The sequence below is a fragment of the Pleuronectes platessa genome, chromosome 5 (genome assembly GCF_947347685.1).
Source record: "Pleuronectes platessa chromosome 5, fPlePla1.1, whole genome shotgun sequence".
Classification (NCBI taxonomy): domain Eukaryota; kingdom Metazoa; phylum Chordata; class Actinopteri; order Pleuronectiformes; family Pleuronectidae; genus Pleuronectes; species Pleuronectes platessa.
This window is the reverse complement of record NC_070630.1, coordinates 22434925-22455234: the sequence shown is the minus strand read 5'-3', so window position 1 is coordinate 22455234 and position 20310 is coordinate 22434925. Positions and strand designations below refer to the sequence as shown.

At 43.9% G+C, this 20310-nt stretch overlaps 1 protein-coding gene across 1 annotated transcript in view; it reads left to right on the top strand.

Annotated features, from left to right (window-relative positions):
* Positions 1-2787: 2787 nt before the first annotated feature.
* LOC128440216 (endothelin-converting enzyme-like 1) overlaps positions 2788-20310 on the top strand; it is a 47402-nt gene continuing 29879 nt past the window's right edge. The window contains exons 1-6 of the mRNA XM_053422856.1: positions 2788-2951; positions 11309-12481; positions 13154-13222; positions 14517-14627; positions 14731-14823; positions 16707-16831. Coding sequence (XP_053278831.1) covers positions 11624-12481; positions 13154-13222; positions 14517-14627; positions 14731-14823; positions 16707-16831 — 1256 coding nt within the window. The 5' untranslated portion in view covers positions 2788-2951; positions 11309-11623. The remainder of the gene's footprint in view (positions 2952-11308; positions 12482-13153; positions 13223-14516; positions 14628-14730; positions 14824-16706; positions 16832-20310) is intronic.

Sequence of the window (20310 nt, the reverse complement as noted above, 5' to 3'; positions counted from 1 at the left end):
ATTCATTGATAGGAAATTGATGTTTATGATAAAAATGACACACTGAAGCCTTCATCATGAGCCAAGGCCTCACACTAAACCTGATTCTCATATGAAGAGACGTACAAAACCAAATGCACCCTCACACCCACACCCGCACAAACCCACACTCATCTCTTTTACCCCTCTGGGGGGTAGAATCGGCCTATCAGATAGCTGAGGTAGGGGGCTGGTGGGGGGGCAAGGAATATAAATGGTGCTCCCAGCTCCCCATTAGCCTGTCTGAGTGGAAGATGGAGGGTGGTGGACGCATGGGGTGGGGTCAGGCTCAGGTGCTGAGCACACAGGAGCAAAAACCCTCCTCCCTCCTCCTCTTATCTTAGTTGTTGCACCTTTTAGGCAAGCAACCACCATCCATCTTCAGTTTGGCTAAACCTGAGAGCTACCTGGAGACTACCTCTCCAATTCTATTACACCCTTCGCTGAGGAAGGTGGAATCTATACTACTGGTTGCTAATGTGTTCTTGTAAAATCAGCTCACTTCCCGCTTTATGTAATTTCAGAATTATCATCTCCGTCTCTGTCTTAACTTCCTTTGTGAAATGTCTGCTTCATCAGGGACCTTAATGAATCCAGTGAACCAGGACAAAAGTTATATTTTTAGGCTCCCAAAAATAGACTTCTGTCGGCAGCTCATATGGACTTTCCAATCATGTTGAGCGTGTTGAGGGAAGTTAGCGCAGGTGTGTGTGTGTGTGTGTGTGTGTGTGTGTGTGTGCGTGCGTGCATGTGTGAGTGCGTGTGTGTGCATGCGTGTGTGCCTGCGGTGATGTTGATTGTATATGTGTCTGTCCATGAGAGCCAGGAAAAGATGGAGAGAGTGAGTTTCCTTGCCTCTCCCCGTGGCAGCAGGTGTGTAAATAACAACCTAATAAAAAATGAGGCTAAGTCAAAGTGCTGAGGGACCAGACCGCCACTCATCCATGCACTCCCTTCCCTTCTCTTTGTCAAACTCCGACATTGATCCCAGCTCATCTGCTCATTGTCAGCGTTCCCCGGCTGCACAAGGCTCCCTCCCTCCCCTCTGCTCTGCTGGGCCGCTCGTTATAATTCTGGGTGTGTAGGCCGCCAGTGTTGTGGCATAATTTTACCAAGTGTCCTGCTTCCACACGGGCTGACAGCTGAGCCCAATCTCCACTGCTGCACTCAGCTGGATTAAAGTGTGCCCCGTTTGCCTCGTTGTCCTCACTGTTGTTACCTGTTGGCCAAATGAGCCCCAGAACTGCAGGGGACAGAGAGCGAGAAAGGCTCTGAGCAATTTTAACCATGAAAGGTTGGTCATGAAATGATGTCAATCAGTGTGAACATTCAAACTAAATTCACTTAGATTATACAGTGTATGAATCCTACAGTACAAAAAGATTAACTGAGGTTAACTGAATTATTTGAATCAAATCAGGTAGAATGTCTTTATCATTAAATGTCAATAATATCTCACCCTGTATAAAATGATACAACGTTAATGTTGGCTGTCCCATCAGATCAATTAACAAACAATACAAACAAAACTATCCTCCAAAAGCACAACGTTTTGGAGGATACATTTTTTATGCAGGTGTGCGTTGAAATGAACTTCTCTACATTTGGCTCTTTTTAATCATAAGCTCGACATGAACCATTTCGTTTAGTTGATTTTAGTCTGCGTTGGCACTTTCGGTTATTTCTGTTTGCCATCTTAATACCTCATATTTATAACTGCTGTGTTTCCTTGGCAATTAAGCGCAATTCTTAAAATTGGTACTTTCTGTCGAGCAGTTTTCTTTTCCATCAATAAGTCAACAAACAAAAGGTCAAAAAGAACCCATTTGTAGTCACTGTCTCTAAAATCCGCTGACACTCTTCCTCCCTCAGCTCGAGCCTCCTCTCACTGAGCAATCAGAGTAATGAAAGGGCCGGTTAGTTACTCAGCTGATTTGCATAACAATATTAGTTGACCTTTTTGGTTTGATTAGTTTGGTTTGTGTGACTTTCAGGCTACATGGAGATGAATGTGCTCCAGGTCTGTAGCCAATGTTTAGCAGTTGTTTGGAGCACACGATTTATCACAACGCACTGTGTGTTGGGGTGGCACAGTAAAATGTTGCAGCCCTATAATACCAATCAGTGGAATAGACTTACTCATTTGGGAATTAGTTGATGTTTACCCTCTGAGCTGCTGGGAACATATTACAATTCTAATCTGCTTCTTTAACTCAATAACAGAGGAACTCACTTTGTCCATTAATATTAGAGTCGGGCACATTCTCATGGGAGCTCGCTGCACAGTCTCCCTGTCGGTGCTTTTAGCTGATAAAACGCAGTGGGTTAAAATGGGGATATGCTGTTTTTTTTTTTTTTTATCTGCTGTGTGATAGAATCATTTTGATGTGGATTGAGTTGTCTGGAAATGTGCATGAGTCAGCAAATCCGAATTTCCATTCTTCCAAAACAAAAAACAAATAACTCCATCACCCAATATTAAGTCAAAGCAATTACGCTTAAGATATTAGACACAATTACTCATGCAAATATCAATTAGGAGCTAAAGAAAATGAAAGAATTCAAATCTGTTCACTTGAGTGATGTTTGTGAGTGTGTGTAAGTGTGTGTGCGTGTGTGTGTGTGTCAGCCGGTGCCTCACCTTGTTAATGAGGGGACCCCCCCTCCTCCTCTCCTCTCCTCCCTCTCCCCCTCCCTCCCTCTCTCCCTCCTCCATACATCGGAGGCTGTGAGCTGCAGCGGCGGCAGAGAGCGGTGCGGATCCCCGTGTGTGTCGATCTCCGGTGGCGGGGCGGACCGGATAATATAGTCGGACCTTAAGTGGTGTGGATCTCCATCCATCCGCTCATACACGCGAATACACATACATTTTCACACAAACCGGACCAGGGCACTTTAACTCTTCGGCTGGGACTCAGATCGACTCACCGCAGGTAAGCTCCTCGCGTGTTTTCGGAACAAGTTTCCATCCGTTGTCCACATGTCAGAAGCGCGTCCGTGCTGAAACAAGTCGCTGCACCAGCCAGCGCGTGGTGTGCAGTGTGGCACGACAGGGTTGAGTGATATAACGATCATGTTATTGTTGTATATTTTGTATAAAAATGTGAAGAGCAAAGATAAAAATAAGAAGCAGCGCAGCTTAACTTGGGGGTCACGTCTCAGAGCCGATCACGCGCTGTTGAGAGGTGTCCACTCGTCTTTTACGCACATGGTGCCACAGTCATTTTCATCAAAACGTCCACATGGACGAGTCTAGAAGTTTTCTGGTCAATACTAAGATGCTTTTTTCTAAATGCATTGAGGCAAATATCACCTGTGCGTATAAGTAGGGCTAATTGTTATTTATTTATCTTTCCTTTTTTGCGGAGCAGCTTCACCAGTCTGCCTTCCATCTTTACGCACCACCAGCTTTGCATCGCCCAGAAAGTTTTCATATGTTACTGTCGCTCTCTTCAGAATAGTCTATTGAAAAGCGTATCACCCTACATATCAGTCTCCAGTTGCACGGCTCCGTCCACCGACAGAGACTCGCTTTTCTCTCTTGTGCAGAATTCAGGTTAAAACCTCGGAAGGTGAATGCTGCTGTGCTTCTTACTGGTGAAACTGACACAGGCTGCAGAACGTGACTTCAGAAAAGTAAAATATTGTGTTATGACATGATCACGTTTAATCAGGCACAGATCACAACCCATTAAAGCAGCCATTAATTGGATGGAATATAAACTTAAAAAACTTATTTTCAACTCCCTTGACAGAAATACATAAAAAGTGGGTAACTGTTAAAGTACTTCTCATGAGTAGCTGAGTAGAGATAGTAACTTAATATCTCGGGGGGGGGGGGGGGGGGGGGGGCTTAGGGGTAGAGGTTTCCCTAAATGAAGACTCAAGTAGTTAAAAATCCCATTTTTTTAAATGTGGTTTGGCATGCTGCTCTACAGAAGAAGACTTATGGGAGTCATTACGGTTAATAGAGTTACTGTATGTAAGTGCTTTATACCTGTCAGTCAGTGTTTCACTCGAATGATTTGCGTGTGCGCATTGGATGGAGAGAGTTAGTGACTGAGAGGGTTCTTCAGGGGTTCTCCTGACTAATTGTTCTGTAATCATTGATTATTAAGAATGTCTTTATTTTGCACATGCGGGATATTTAATAAGTACACAGAGCACCTCAGTAGGGAATAGCACCACAAAGGGGGTTCTTCTGAAGTACAAGTCAAAGAAGTATACTGTATCGGTCGGTGGGACCCTTGAGCAATACGTCCAAATCGTTAGCCCATACAAACCCAGCATAGCACTCTACTGCAGCCTCTGGCGACTGGTGATAAGACTCAAGGGGCTCCCAATGCTCAACCCTCAGAGTGCCGTGAAGCTGCCGGGGCAGGCTCTGTGACCATTCTGATTAGGGGATAATAAACCCATTTATCGGGGGCTTTCAGGTGACGTAACGCAACTGAGGGGAGATAGAAGTAGAGTTCCCCGCTAAGCTCTTATTTCTGGTACTCTTGGTGGTATCATGACAAACCGCAGCAGAGAAAAGAGGAATGTGCTCTCAGTGAATTCATGTTGAGGTTCGAGTTGGGCTCTCTGGAAATTGTAATAATTTCGGTGATAAGTTTTGAGGCAGACACCAAGCACACCGCTTGCTGAAGGCAGGAGATATGCGGGTTTAACATGGTGGGACATTTACTCTCATTTCAACAGTGAATGCTACAGTCTGTATGAACAGATATGTTTTATGCTCTTTGCAACACGCCCTCTGGCTACTTTGTAAATCTGTTGCCGAGGGGAACGATTTTTATGTTGATGCGTTAACTTCCAAAGCACTGAAGCCTGTTACTCCTAAAGCACTGCGAGTCTGGAGCGATAATTCAGTACAGCTCAAGCTTGTACAGCTTACATTTCTATTTGATGGGTTCATTTATAAGGAAACTGATTTACACCAGTAAAATATTCAATTTTTTTTTTTAAACGTTTAGAATCAATCAGCTCACGCATCACTAACGCACATATTTGTAGCGCAGTCATCTATTAAACCATTTTTGCACATTTGCCTTAATTCTATGAGAGCTGGTAACAGTGATGTGAACCTGACCCGACAGCGGGCTCCAGTTATTGATTACCCATTGATCTTCACTGAGGATTTAATGATGGCAGTTAGAGAACAAGAGACGTGTGGTGTAGTTTCTTTAAAGAGCAACTTAAGAGCCTGTTTTTGTTTGAACAAATTCCTCTGTCTCTCCCCCTGTCTAGAGCAACACTTTACAGGCATTTTCTGATGTTTAATAGCCGTTTATAACATATAATGTTCATCTTGAATTCCTAACTCTTATTATAATGTCTATATCGGGGTGGGGAACCTTTCTCCTATCAGGGGTCATTTCATTCTTTCTGACATTCTTCAGGCCATACAAAATGATTTAACACAAATATCCCGCTAACCTCTCTAAAGCTGCTTTTAGACATGCACAGATCCCGAATTTCCCTTACATGTATTATGTGATCGCAAATGTTCAGCGCAAGCGAGTTGGTGTGTTGATGTTGCTTCTCACACAGATGCATAAATGAAGAAAACAAAAAGAAAACAAATATCTCATTTTGACAAAGTGGCGCCAAACACTCAGAAGAACCAGATGAAGATGTCAAGAGAGTTTGCGGTGAAAAGGTGCAAACCGTTGATGTGCTGTAAACAAAATCACGGGATCTCTGCAGCAGATTGAATAAGTTATGTCCTGCCTCTGCCTGCTGCGCCACCCCTCACCTGAATCCAGCGGAGGATTTATTGCTGTTTTGAACGTGTCCGAGCAGAGAACCTCCCGCTGTGTAGTGCGTGCGTAAAAGCAAAACTACGGAGAAAGTCCTGACCCAAATCTCCTGAGTTTCTCCGCAGGTCGTGTCTGAAAACAGCTTCATGCAATGTCTGGCACTGCTGCTCTTTGGCAAACTGTCTGATGTCAGGTGGTAGTGATGTTGATGGTGTTCCTCACAGCTCGTTTTCCAGGCTTGGGTCACACGTTCTTGAGCAAATCTAGACGGCTCACAGCAGAAGGTCATCATTGCATGTCTCCTCAGAAAGGGAAAATCCTGAGGACATAAAATGTAAAGAACTCAAACAGAGGGAGGTTGAGAGTTTTCAGCACATTGTGTCTTTGCGGCTCAGTGATTTTGTGTTGTTGGTTGTCATACATTAGCCGTTTCCACACTAAACAGCTTAACACACAAGCTCTGTCTTCTTTTGTTAACTTTTCATGAGCTGAAACGTCGCGACAAATGCCTGAAGGATTTTGGAAACTCACCATGTTCACATGTCATAGCAGACTTTTGTTTTCGCAGTGTGGGAAGATGCAAAAACAAAATTGAAACTAATCCTCACCTTTGTCTTGCAACAACACTGATTCCTTCCTCGTATCAAACTCGGCAGTGATCCCAACCGAACACACTGACACTGTCCCTGTCAGAATGTGATCACTTTATCTAAGACCATTTGTCCTTGTAGCGCCAGTTCAGCTGCATGTTTCCAGCTGGGAATGGCACTTGGCCTCTTTCATCAGTTTGAGCACGTCCCCACAATCTACAGACACACTTGTCATTTGCTTCAACCAAATATAGAAGTTTGTTCATGTCACTTGGAAAGCGCGACTTTCTGCGTCTTCTTTTCTTTTCTGGACATGTCACTATGATCCTTGTCAGCCACTGTGTGTTCATTCACCTTGACCATGAAGTGAGGGTACAGCTGGAAGGGACCACCCTGAAGGACATTGTGTTGTGTTATCACAGAAAAGATTTATGGCTGTCATAAACCTTTTTTTTGTGTGTTTCTGAGGGTAAATATTAATTGTCTCTTGGGATGTATACAGCCTGGAGACGCAGGTTCCCCACTTCTGCTCTATATGGTGGTGTAGCTGGTAACAGCTCAAGTTGCATTCACTCAACATGGAGCATCTTTTTTTTTCCTGGCAGAGGATGAAAGCTGTGACAGTGACGTCCCTCACCTTGATTCTCAATCATTCACTGACGGATAAGATTGTGGTTCAGACCTGATTAAAATACTATTTTACTGTTACCGCTTAGCGAGGCTGATTCTGCAGATATTTTGGCTGATTTTCAAAATTGTGGGGTCAAGTTGACAGAATTAATGAAAATAACTTGAGTGAAGTTGCCCTTTAAATATATTACTCTGTCGTGTATTTAGAATTAATAGGAGTTTGTCAGTATGGTACTGTCTTCAGGACCCCTGGACGTCCCCCGAACCCACTTTGAGAACCCTTCCAATAAGTTAGAGTCAATGTCTGATCAAAAAAAAGAAAAAAAATCGCCGGGAAATGCTTGACAACTGACAAGGTGGTATGCACGACCGATTATGTGTGCGTGTCTGTGCTATAATTTCAGTTTCCATGCATGTGTGTGTAAGAGCGTGCTGCAGTTTGAGTATAACTCTCAGATATTAGGCCCTGTCATTTTCGGTAAATAGCCATTCATCATGCATGCCTCTCAGTGTGATGGTACACACACAAGACTCAATCCATTAGCCATGGGCTGGGTGTCCACTCAGAATGTTATAGTGTGTGTGTGTGTGTGTGTGCATACGTACATTCATAGCATCATTTTTCTATAAAGCTTGTGGAGTCCTGACCTGAGAGAGTGCATGTGCATTTGACAGAGTGAAGGAGAGAATGCATGTGCTGTGTAGAAATTCTATATTATTATCACCAGATTCTCCTTCATAGATACAAAATGTTTCGGACCATGTGTGTGTGAGTGTGTGTGTACATGAGTGTAACTGGGCGGAGGATTGATAGATGATATGTTAAACTGATAATGATAATGACACTTCACAATGACACACTATCCTTGACTCTCACCCAGTTCTCTGCACATATTCTCCCACACTGAAAGGCCCACTCATCTCTTCAGTACACATCCCATCACTGAACTCTGCTCTTGGCAGGAAGAGAGTGCAGACAGTCATTCACAACATGTCGATGCCAGCCGCTGCTTTTCATGTGGCAGCCATGAGCTGCACGATGAGGATGTAATGATGCATGAGAGCTTCATGCTTTCCCCTCACTTCCACAATCCAATGTGCAAGCACCTCGACCAACCAGTAGGGAGCGCTAGACCACACACAAAATAGGATGGTGGAATTGGATGATATAAAACCCAGCATTACGGAGAGTGTTTTATTGAACATTCAATCTCAAAGTGCTCTGTGTTGTTTATACAATATTCAGGAAATACAGGATGGCTAATCACAGGACACTCGAGCTGCTTTCAGACATGCACTGAACTCGGCAGATCCTCCGTATTTTCTCCGGAGGCCTCCTAGTGTAAAGTCCGTATTCTGGAGAACTCAATGTGAGAACCCCTCTAGATTCACCGCCAGCGAGTTGAAGGGTCGATGGCGCTTCTAACACATTACACTTGACAAAATGAAAAGAAGACAAATATATAAGTGAAAAAGCAATGAAACACACGTAAAACACAGACAAAGATGGCACGAGAGTTTGTGGTGATAAGAGTCAACACCGGTGTGGAGAGAATCTCCCACTGCCTTGTGCAGGTCTTACAGACCGACTGCTTGTAAACTCCTTCTCCAGATTTTACTGGCAGGTCGTGTCTGAAAACGGCTTTGCAGATTAAATTGGGTTCATGGGAATCAGTTATATTTTCCAGCACATACGTTGGACGTGAATGTGTGTGTGAATGGGGGGGATGGCAAAACTGTCTATATAAGTTATATATAAATACAGGCTATTTACCTGCACACCCTGAAATGAACATGCCAGAGCGTGTGACATCTATCTCCTGAACAACAAATTATTTTTATTTTGCATTTTCCCATCAACAAAAATGTAAAATAAAAGTAATAAAAGAAGGTTCTTGGTTTGAATCCCTTTGTACCTTTAACCTATATAACGGCTGTGGAGCTGTGTGTCAGTCTACAATATTCCATGGACCAACGGTTGGCAGTAACATGTCATGATATACTGCAATACATAAGTCGAGGCAGAAGAAGAAGAGTGGCAGTTACAGTGTAAACATAAGCGTGTTTGGATTTAAATACTTACAATGAAGGGCATGCCTTCAGACCCATAGACTGCATATATAGATGGACCATCACATCCTGGTGGCTGTAGTATTGGTCATGGTTGGATGGGACATTGGCCAAAAAAAGCCTTAAAAAGTCAAAGCTCATGTAAAATAAACGTTTCTCAAAGATGGTGTCAGTCATTTCTGTAGTTCTTATCACATTCATTTAAGTTGGAGCGTAAATTTTTCTGGGAAGTTTGGCTTTGGTTAGTTATTTGTTGCTATAGAAATGGGTTGAAATGCCATGATTGACCTGCGACTGGTCGGGCAGGTGTATCGGCTGGACCTCGATTCTTCCATGGATCACTAGAAGATGGCTGCAAATAATGTCATTGGTGTAACATGGCAGTGTTCGTAACCAGGATATGTTGGCTTTAGACCTGTCTTCCATATTCATTTACAAGGATATACAAATAATGGTGGACACCACTGACTGTAAACATACCTTTGGTTTGGTAACAAGACAACACAGGTACCACAGGGCTCCTTGAATGGAAAATACAATGGATGTGTGGAGTGGCAGATCAAATGCACACAGAAACACGGCATGGTTATTAAATTGGCGAGCTGTAACGTAAATTACATGTGATTTGGAGTGAATTGGGCTAGAGCAGCAGAAGCACCCAGCCTTCTGTTCGAAGCACAATGAGTTGTGAGGTTTGGATGTGCCGATTTTCGGGGCTATTATTCATTTCCAGGCAACCCTGATCCTTGCAGATGTGACCAGATGATAACATTTATGTCATGCAAACCTTCCCAGCTGAATGGAAAGTTTAATTTGAGCTTTACTTTCTGCCTTCTTGTGTGAGGGGATACCCTTCACTGGCTTCTAACATAAATCATACGTCAAATTATTCCACATGAACGTTTATTCCCGGGGATATTGTGCTGTAACAGGAAGAATCCCCTGCTGGCTTCCCGGCAATAGAAACACAGTCAATTGTGTTTGCACAGTCCATCCGTTGTTATCATTACCCCTGCTTGAACCAAAGATCTCTGCATTTGGAGATATGCATTTTATTTCTTCACCATCCATGCATCAAGCTTTCTATATTCTCTCTATCACCCCCCTCCACCTGTACACATACTGCTTTATCCCACTAACCACTCACCTGCCATTCCCATAAGATTTGTACTCGCCACCTCTCACAGGATGAAGCGCTCGCTGCACGTATCTGTTTACCTGCAAAGACTGAACTTCTTATTCCTTTCTCTGATTTTGTCTCTCTTCCCGACTATTTCCTCGTCTTTATCTACATAGAGCACTCCACAGTAAGGTCAGGGGAAGCTTGTTAAAGACGCCGGTGCTGAAGTTTGCTATTCTAAACGGAGATAACGGATCCATTTTCACAGATCAGCTTCACAGCTTCACAGCAAGTTCACTGTGTAACACACACATACAAACACACACACACACACATACACACATACACACGCACACACACAAACAGATAGAGAAAAGGGCTTGCAAACTCACAGTGGAAGTGCTTCCAAAAACTATTTGTCAGTCTCCCTGTCTAAAGGCTTGTGATATTGCCTACAGGCTAGTAAGCAAGTAGCATGCATGTTTATGTGTATGCAGTTTGTCTGTTAGTGCCGCCTTATACCAGCTCATGGACATGCAGTGAATCCAGTGTGTTGTGGGACTTACTTGACAAACCACTTAACATCAAGATAAATGTAAACACTTTGGGATATTTGTGCATGTGATTTATATTTTGGCAGCTACTTGTAATGTGATAACTTGTTATAATTTTTCTAAATCTCAGAAGAGGATCGGCAAATGCCATCGCTGCTGGACTCGTTTGTAAGTGTGTATGTGTGTTGGTGTGTGTGTGTCTTTAGCTTGGTGAGACAGGACATAAATCCTGCCTGCCCCTCTGTAATAATAAAAAGTTTTACATCAATTTGAACTGACACAGGCTAAGTTATGGTGATTGCCACGCCTCTCCATGTCCAGCTGATACTCCGCTCTTTTCTCATTTCTCCATTGATCTATCCAAAGCCATGAGTCACCGGGGGCATCTTCTCCCTCCGAGGGATGACTATCACCAATCAATTCAACAGCTTTAGCTGACAAACAACATAAGGAAACCATGTGGGGGAAATGTGCCGAAAAAGGTGCTATTTTGTCATTCTCTGCTGCTGTAATTGTGGATTCAATTTCCAATCTCTCTCTCTATCTCTCTCTCTCTCCTTACAGAACCAGTAACCAGTTGGAGAGAGCAAGAGGAGCAAATGGAAAGGGAGCAGCAAGAAAGAGGATGAGCGAGAGAAAGAAGGACCCCAGAGATTCCTCATGCTCAATGGGAGCCCCCTCGCTCTGCTGATTTAAAAAGCCTAAAGAGGCCCAACAGCATTTTGACTTCTCTTCAGCGTTTTGCCGTTTAGCGGCTCTCCTCCCTTTTGTCTCGCGAGGAGTTGTCATGACAGTACTCTGAACATAGAAATAAGTAATTTTTTCATCCATTTCACCCCGATTCCATCTGCTGCTTTCTACCTAAAACAAGTATTTGCCATGGAGAAGACATACTCCCTTACTGCTCACTATGATGAGTTCCAGGAAGTAAAACATGGAGGTCGGTACAGCAGTGACATCCTAAGCAATGGCATGACCCTTCACCTGGGAGGCAGCCTGGACCGCCATGTGGGGCGAAGCCGAGGAGGGACTTTGTCAAACGGTCGAAACAAAGATCCAAGCAGTGCCAGCAGCAGTGGAGGGCTTCCTCGATGGAGCCGGAGGGAGATCTGTCTCCTCTCTGCACTGGTCTTTGCTGCAGGCATGTGTGTTATCTTGGGCAGCATGCTGGCACTCAAGTACATTTCCCTGGACGCCATGCAGGACCCGCAGTGCCGACAAGACTGCCAACGCAAGCGCTCCCTGCTGCGCACGGCTCGCTTCGTTCAGTCCAATATTGACCCAACCATCCAGCCCTGCCAGGACTTCTACTCCTTTGCCTGTGGTGGTTGGTTGAGGCGCAACCTCATCCCAGACGACAAGCTCAGCTATGGCATCATCACGGCTATAGGGGAGCACAACGAGGAGAAACTACAGCACCTCCTTCTGGAGCCAGTACGGAGGCGTGGGCCCAACTCGGCGGAGCGCAAGGTCAAGGAGTTCTACAGATCTTGCGTCAACATCCAGGAAATCGACAAGCTCGGCTCTGACCCCATGACAGAGGTGATAGACAGCTGTGGGGGGTGGGACCTGGTGGGGGCTCCTTCGGGTGCTGCCGGGTGGGAGAGCGAAGGTGCACCACAGAGGCCGGACTTCGATGAGCTGTTGTACAGGACACAGGGGGTGTACAGCACGGCCGTCTTTTTCTCCCTCACAGTCAATGTGGATGATAAAAACTCCTCCAGGAACGCTATAAGGGTGAGAAGAAGCTGTGTGTACTTGTGAATGCACGGTGTGACTTCATGCGGCCACAAACGTATTGATTGTTATTCATCCTAGGTGAAAAGAGGACAATCATGGGACATTAAAGGTGTGTTCAGGCTAAATACAAAGTGAACTTTCACCTGGTGTATATAATTGTGTCCACTGGTGAGACTCTTTCCCATTTAGTTTCTGTGTCTTATTATGACCTATGTCTCAATATGCAAAATTCAGTTGGCATTTATTCTGAACACACCTCAATAATAAAGCCTTTATTTAAGGTGCATCAACAGCTCTGGAACAGTCTGAAGCAGAGTGTTTCTTGTCAGGTTAGCTGTGTAATACCTGATCTGAGTCACTGTTCACTGCTCATAGACAAACTGTTATTAGAGCAAAGCTGAGATTAAATAACAGATGACATGTCAGTCCAGCGCACACACTGCAGGAATTATTTATGAAGGTCATAGATAATGTACCAGTTTAGCATATGTGTTATAGCCTGCACATACTGGCATTATTACATCCTTTGAAAATACATATGTCACATATGTGACTACGTACCATAAAATTACCATATGATCTTCTGACCATGTGTGTGTGTGTGCTTGTGTGTGTGTGTGTGTGTGTGTTTGTACGCGTGCACGTGCGCGTGTGTGTGTGTGTGTACAGGTTGACCAGGAGGGGCTTACACTCCCGGAGAGAACCCTCTATCTGGGAGAGGATGAGGACAGTGTGAAGGTAAACATGCCTCCTTTGGTTTCTATCAGTTATTTTGGTCAGATACACATTTTGTTGTTCCTCAGGCTCTGCGCCTCGGGCACATTAATTGATACGACATTCATTTGCTAAGTCTCAGCTTTCATTTGAGCTGGTTTACATTAATATATAAAGGACTTTGTGGGAGATATACTGTAGACACACAGTGTCCAAGGTTTAATGGGTCAAAAGTAGTTCAACCTATTCACATTACTTCAAACTAAATCATATTTTATTTATTTGGGAAAGAGCCTTGGCTCACTATCCTTTATTAAGAGGACAGACAGTTTCCCCTACTAATTACGGGGGGTTGGGCAGCAGCCAGGATGTGACCTGGCCGTTTGTCATCCTCCACTCTCTCTCCCCATTTCACTCTCACGATCATATCAATAACGCCGAAAGATCTTAAAAAAAAAACTTCTACAGTCACTGACCCGCTAAAGTTTTCCACTACAGACATCAGAAAACCCTTTTCCCTTGAGATTCTCTGTCAGAGCATCATTGAAGCTGTCCCCGGTCAGCTCTTGCTTGTTGTTTGGTCTCTGCTTCTAGCCTGGTCCTTAGAAGAGGAATGAGACTACTGACCCTAACCTAAACTCTCACCTCTCAATCAACTCTGAGCCATGTGTGAGCTCTTTTGTGCATTAACTATCATTGAGACAAAATAGCGGCCTAAGAAACCTTAGTGGCCCAATGGCTAATTACAGGTGAACCCTTCTAATTTGGGCAGTATTTGTTTTAAGGGCTTAATCTCACACACAACTCTTTCCACACTGATGTAAAATGAAAGCTGATACTATACACAAGTACAATTATTTAATTTCAAATTGAATGTGCTAAAGCACAGAGCCTGAAGAGTAATAACTGAGCACATACTGTAGGTCTGGACAGTATCTATCTAACCCTTCCCTGTCCATCCCTCCTTCCCATCACTTCGTTTTCTCCCAATTTTCCACTCTCCTATCGTCCCCTTCATTATCTTTTTTTACCTTTACCTCACACTCGACGTCCTTTAGGTTCTTTCTTTCCTTCCTAACCTCCCCTCCTCCTAGTCTCTTCTCTTTTCCTAACTCTCTCCCTCGTTCTCTCCTCCTCCATCTGTCATACTGAACCATCTCTCTCTCTTCTCTTCATCAATCCACCTGTTTTCCTCTGTCACCCGCTGTGCTTTTGTTATCCTGTCCACTTTGCCACATGTCAGCCCCCGTCGCTGGCCATTACTGATGATGTCGCGGCTCCTCCTGCCTATTAACACTGATGTCGCTGTGCTTCTCAGATCCTGGCGGCGTACAAGGCCCTGATGGAGCGCTTGCTGAGCATGCTGGGAGCTCAAGATTCCACGCAGAAGTCCAAGGAGATTATACAGCTGGAGACTCGTCTGGCCAATGTGAGCTTATTGCGTGTGCATGTGAGCTTATGTGAGTGTATGTGCGTGAATGTAAGTGTATGTGTGTGTGTGCGTTGTTGTGTAAAATGTTCTCTCTCTCCAGATCACTGTGTCCGAATATGATGACCAAAGAAAGGACATCAGCACCATGTACAACCGCATCACCCTGAGGGAGCTACAGCGCATTGCTCCTAGTGTGGGTACCACACACACACAAACAGCACATAAACACATACACACACACACACACACACAGCACATAAACATCATTTATGATATAATATGTATGTGTGTATATGCATGTGAATGTGGACTGAATCAGACCCACACACAGAGACCTAAGTGACTCTCAAGAGCTGTCCGCCAGCAGGGGTAGTTGATGGAAAACAATGGAGGGAAGGGACGGAAGGAGGGGGTGAGACACTGGAGACACGAAGAGGGAGAGTCAAGAAGGTGGAGGCTCTTCTCTGAAGCAGCGGGAACACCAACAGAGAATCGTCAAGATGTTTTAATGGTCGAGAAGGAGGACTGGAGGGAGGGAGTGGAGATGCAAACTGTGAATGTGCTGAGAGGAAGAAAAATAGATACATTTTTCAGATTCCCAGCCCAGAAAAACTGTGTGGAAACAGAGGATGTGACAAGAAGAAAGGGGAAAACTGGAAGGACATAGATCAGACGATGAAGATTCAAATAGAGTAGAGAGAACACTGCAATGTTTCTTGTGTGTTGCTGCCAAATGTAACTAAAAACCTGGAGCTTGTCACTCAAGATTTCTAAAAAAATTACAGTCTCAAGGAAGCTGCTGTGCAATTATAAGTAATAGCACCAAGCATTAACAAGCAGCAATCTGCCTTATACCAACCCCCCAAATGATTGTACACCCTATAAATATAGGATTGTGAATTTTAAAGCATCATTTATGTCTAACAAATATAAACAGGAACAAATGCAGTATTCATTGGACAAAGACAAATGAGTAGTATTTGCATTACTTATTCCCAGGAACATTGTGCATCCTACCGTAGGCCTCCTGCCAGGAGCAAGCTCTGAGCCTGTTTGATTAAGGACCGGGTCACAGGCAGACCTGAAGCAAGGGCACATATTTAATGGAGGGACAGCAGCAGCCGTGAGGGTTGCTCAAGCGATTTCCTTTTCCAGTGTTGTTGCTTGCAGCATTAGATCTTAAACGCCCATTAAATCTGCCCGATTCTCTGCTGTCTGAATCACCATCCTCAGCATCTTCGTCTTCATTTGAGTTGATAAGCCTATATACTGAATTGGATTTTAAAAGTTGGAGCACCACACACTACAAGTAGCAATATTACAGGATTATTTCATGTGTAATGTGATTGTAATGAAGTAAATGAAGATATGAGGTTCGTGGCTCTTTAAAACTGAATTCCACAAGTGCAGTTCTATTCTAAACCTGCCTGTTTGGATGTGCTGTTTACTTGGTCTGTGATGATACTAGTTGCAGTGTAAACTGTACTGTACTCAGTAAGCAGAACCCTGAACTGGAGACTCAGTTGTTGCCTTTGTCATGAATGCATTGATTTGTCCAATGTACAGAACGCCTATTTATTCAAAGTGTATTAATATTGAACTGTTCTCGATATCTTCAAGCCCCAACAAACACTGACTCGCTCACTTTGTCCATTTCACAGTTGTGATGTGATATCAATAGGTCCTCATAATATAACATTACTTGGGCAGCATAAATTCCTGCACAACATAACGTGTTAAAAGTTACCAAGGCCAGGTCTAGAAGTGAACATTTTCTAAATGTGGGTCAATTCCCAGACTGAGTTTGGCATTGTGAAGACTTTTCAGGTTAAAGAGAGAAAAAATCTAAATTTCGTCCTCATATTTTTACACTTATTTTCCAAATCTTTCCTTCCTCACAGCATCTGGGTTGCTATATTTCTCTTTTAAGTGTCTGACACAGGACCACACCGATTTTGAAAGCATCATGGTCTGTGGCCTGGAACTCCCAACCGTTCAAAGAGTATTCAGCACATTTGACAACAACTGTGTTTTACCTAAAAATAAGTGACTCGATCAATCCTTGTCCAACCACAGCTTCACTGGAAACGGCTTCTGGAAAAAATCTTCCTCGAAAACCTCTCAGAGGACGAAGAGATCGTGGTGCTGGCTACTGACTACTTACAGAAAGTCTCTGACATCATCAAGACCACTTCAAAGAGGTAAGGACAAAGAGAGAAGGGGCGGTGTGTGGTTTGACGGCCGGGGGTGTGGGGCAGGGAGAGAAAGATGAGGGCACTGAGGTGTATGGAAAATCGATGATATTAGACGTATGCATTTTTGAGTCTTTTCTTTTTGAGTGCGAGTAAGCGCTTTTGTTCTTTAGTTTGTGTGTTTTTCTTGTGTGTGTGTGTATGTGTGTGTGTGTGTGTGTGTGTGTGTGTGTGTGTTCCCTTTGGTTTATGGCTGTCACTACTATTTTGGCTACAACGTATAATGTCACGAGTTGTATGGATTGGGCTTTGAGTGCTGCTATGCATGTATTTGTGTGCGCATTAGCCAGTGTGTGTGTGTGTGCGTGTGTGTGTGTGTGAGGTGAGTCACTGTTGGGTGAACTTCCACTTCTACAGCAAATGATTATTATTGATCTCACACCCACACCTTTCTACCACCTGCAGACTTAGAAAGACGCACATGGACGGACACACATACACACACACACGCACTTCACCCCCCTTCTTCCTCTTGACAGACTCCATAGGAAGCTTTAGAAGGCTGTTGCACACCAGGATGTGTGTTACAGCCACTGACAGCTTGCCAGTTGTCCTTTACACAAATACACAATAGCCCTGGAGGAGTGGTGACTGGATGGTTGACTAAAATGTCACCTCTACCTTTTTCCTAGGCAAAGAGGTGGGTAGTATTTAATTTTCACAACAGCAAGTCCACATGCTAAACATGGACCAGGTCACTGTGTTGTCACTATGACCCATTAGTTCCTCCGGCCAACCAATCAGTGCCTCAACCTGTTAGAGCTGAACATCGTGTACACACCAGATCAGAACTTGACACAGAGAAAGACACATTAACTAACAAGTCCCCTCATCACTGAGCAAGTATTCCTGACATGAACACAACCAGAGCAGCAGCTAGAATCAGAGGATCAATTTGAACTTGAATTGGAACTGCCTAAAAAATCATGAATCCAGGAGAGCCATTTCTTTTGACAGGGTTTCACCACCCCCACTTGGCACACGATATGATTAATGCACAGTATTACAGTGGTATTATCTACCATTCAAAGTGCTTCACAGTACAAGTATCACACCATTCATACACTGTCGGCACCGTCAGGGGCAATTTAGGTTTCAGTATCTTGAACCGAACTGTTGGGACAGGGATCAAACCACTGACCTTGTGGTTAGTGGATGACCCTCTGTACCGCCTCAGACAGAGCCACAGAACTGCCGTGAGTTTTCTATGTAACATCAGCCCAACTCATATGTGCCATCATGCAAATGGCTTCATGGTTGCTTTAAATTGCTCAATTTTATGTCTGCATTTGGGTTTTTTCCTTTCTCCAGTTAGATTGTATGTTTATTTATTCATAGTAAATGCTTTTTTTCTTTACTTCTTATTATTGTGGCCACCAACCTTTGTATTTTATATAAATTACTTTAATGATCAACAACAAAAGAATGTATATTTCTGCAGCGATTTGGCTCAGCTCCCATCAGTGTCAGGTTTTCTGTTTTGAACTGCTACTTCTTTTAGAACAGTCTATTCCTGATCTCTTTTATCTGCTCTCCTGCTGCGCTCCTTCTTTGTGAAATGTAGTTGTACATCACAACAGTCCTGCATGCACATGCATTGAGTCGGGGTCACATCATTGAAGGGTTTCATTATCTCCTTTGTGAATATACAACTACCTGCGCCTCTATCCAATCCATTATCGCAGCCTCACTTCTCCACAGGTTGCAGGAGCCAGGTTTGATGCTCTGTCTCTTCTCTTGTTGTTTACCAATCTTCTCTCTGACTGTTCTGTCCATCCATCCTTCCTGATGGCTTCAGTAATAAACGAGACTCTGCTTCCATCATCCTCTCTCCCTGTCTTCTCTCCCCTCCACCTGTGTCTATATGACATCCTGTCTTCTCTCCATGTTATCGTTTCTTCACTCAGTCAGTGTGACACTCCAGTGCAGAGCTATACACAGTAGCTTTACTTATTTTTCCTTGTTAAATCAACAGCTGTTCCAGTATATGACCAGAATATGCAGCATTTAAGGCTTCTCCACTCCTCATGACAATTTGCCCCTCTGCCAGTAAAGGGAAAAATAGACGTTCAAAATTATGTTGTGTCCAAACTTAATAATGCAACTCATCGCAAACGTTTTGCTGGACACTCATTCTGGTAAATGCCCACATCTTTTAAATCAACAATTATAACATTTAACATAAATGGACTGTATTTAAATAGCACACACATCCATACAGTGCTTCTATATCACAAACCATTCATACACTGCTGGCACAGCTGTCAAGGAAATTGTTTACCAACTTCTGAATGCAAAGGAGCCAAGATCGAACCACTGACATGTTGGTTAACCGACTACATCCTGATCCAGTTGCCCAATTGCCTGTTCATGTCCATGTCAAAAAAATCTGACTTTCGGAACGTTATCATGCTTATAGCAACTTCAGAAGTCCATTCACAAACTGTTGGGTTTCCGCTAGTTTCTGGTCGAGCTGATGAGGGTTGGTTGATGAACACCCCATAATTGATTAATGATAATTGCACTGTGTGCACTGTCATTGTATGGAAGTCCATTCGACTTCCATACAATGACAGTTAGCAGCAACAGTTTGAACTTTTAAGACTTTTTTCCTCTCTGTCTGTCTCTCTTTCAGTCAGTCTTCTTATCTCTCTTACCCTCCGTTCACCTAACTCTCCTATCCCCTGCTCCACCACCTCTCTCCATCTGTCTCTCTTTCCCCATCTTCTCTGGCTGCCTCTCTCCTTTTCAACTTTGCATGACCACCCTGTAGTTGCCCTCAATCTGCCTCAATCTCCCAGCTGCTCTCTGCTCTCCCATCTCTCCATCTGCCCCTCTGCCATTGTTACCTATCTATTCCTCCTTCAATCAATTCTGGGGGCTACCTTCTGTCATCTTCTCCCCTCACCTGCTCCTCACTCTCTCCCAACATCTCTGTTGCTATCCTCTCTCTTTTTAATCTCTCTCACTCAGTCTCCACCTCCAGTCTGTCTCCAGGTTCCGTCTCCTAGGAAGTTCATTTTAGACTTTGAACAATGCTTGGCGTTGCTCATTCACACACACACACACACACACACACACACACACACGCACACACACACCCACACACACACACACAGAGTTGTACAAATGGTGGAATGGCACTATGAGGTATCGCTCATTAGCATTGCTTATGAATGCCCCGGTTGCTCACATCAAGGGGTCCTTTCCACCACTGCCAGTTATTAACAAGTCACACAGCTTGTAGCAAGAACAGAAAACACATCCACACATATAAATACAGACTCCAGGAAACTGAAGTTAACATTCACATGGAGATAACACCAGGAATCTGTACCTGCAAGTGCAAAATCCTGTCAGAACAAAAAACACTTCCTTCCTCCAGTGTTTCGTCTGCTGGGTAGTTTTGTTACTTCATGTTTGCTTTT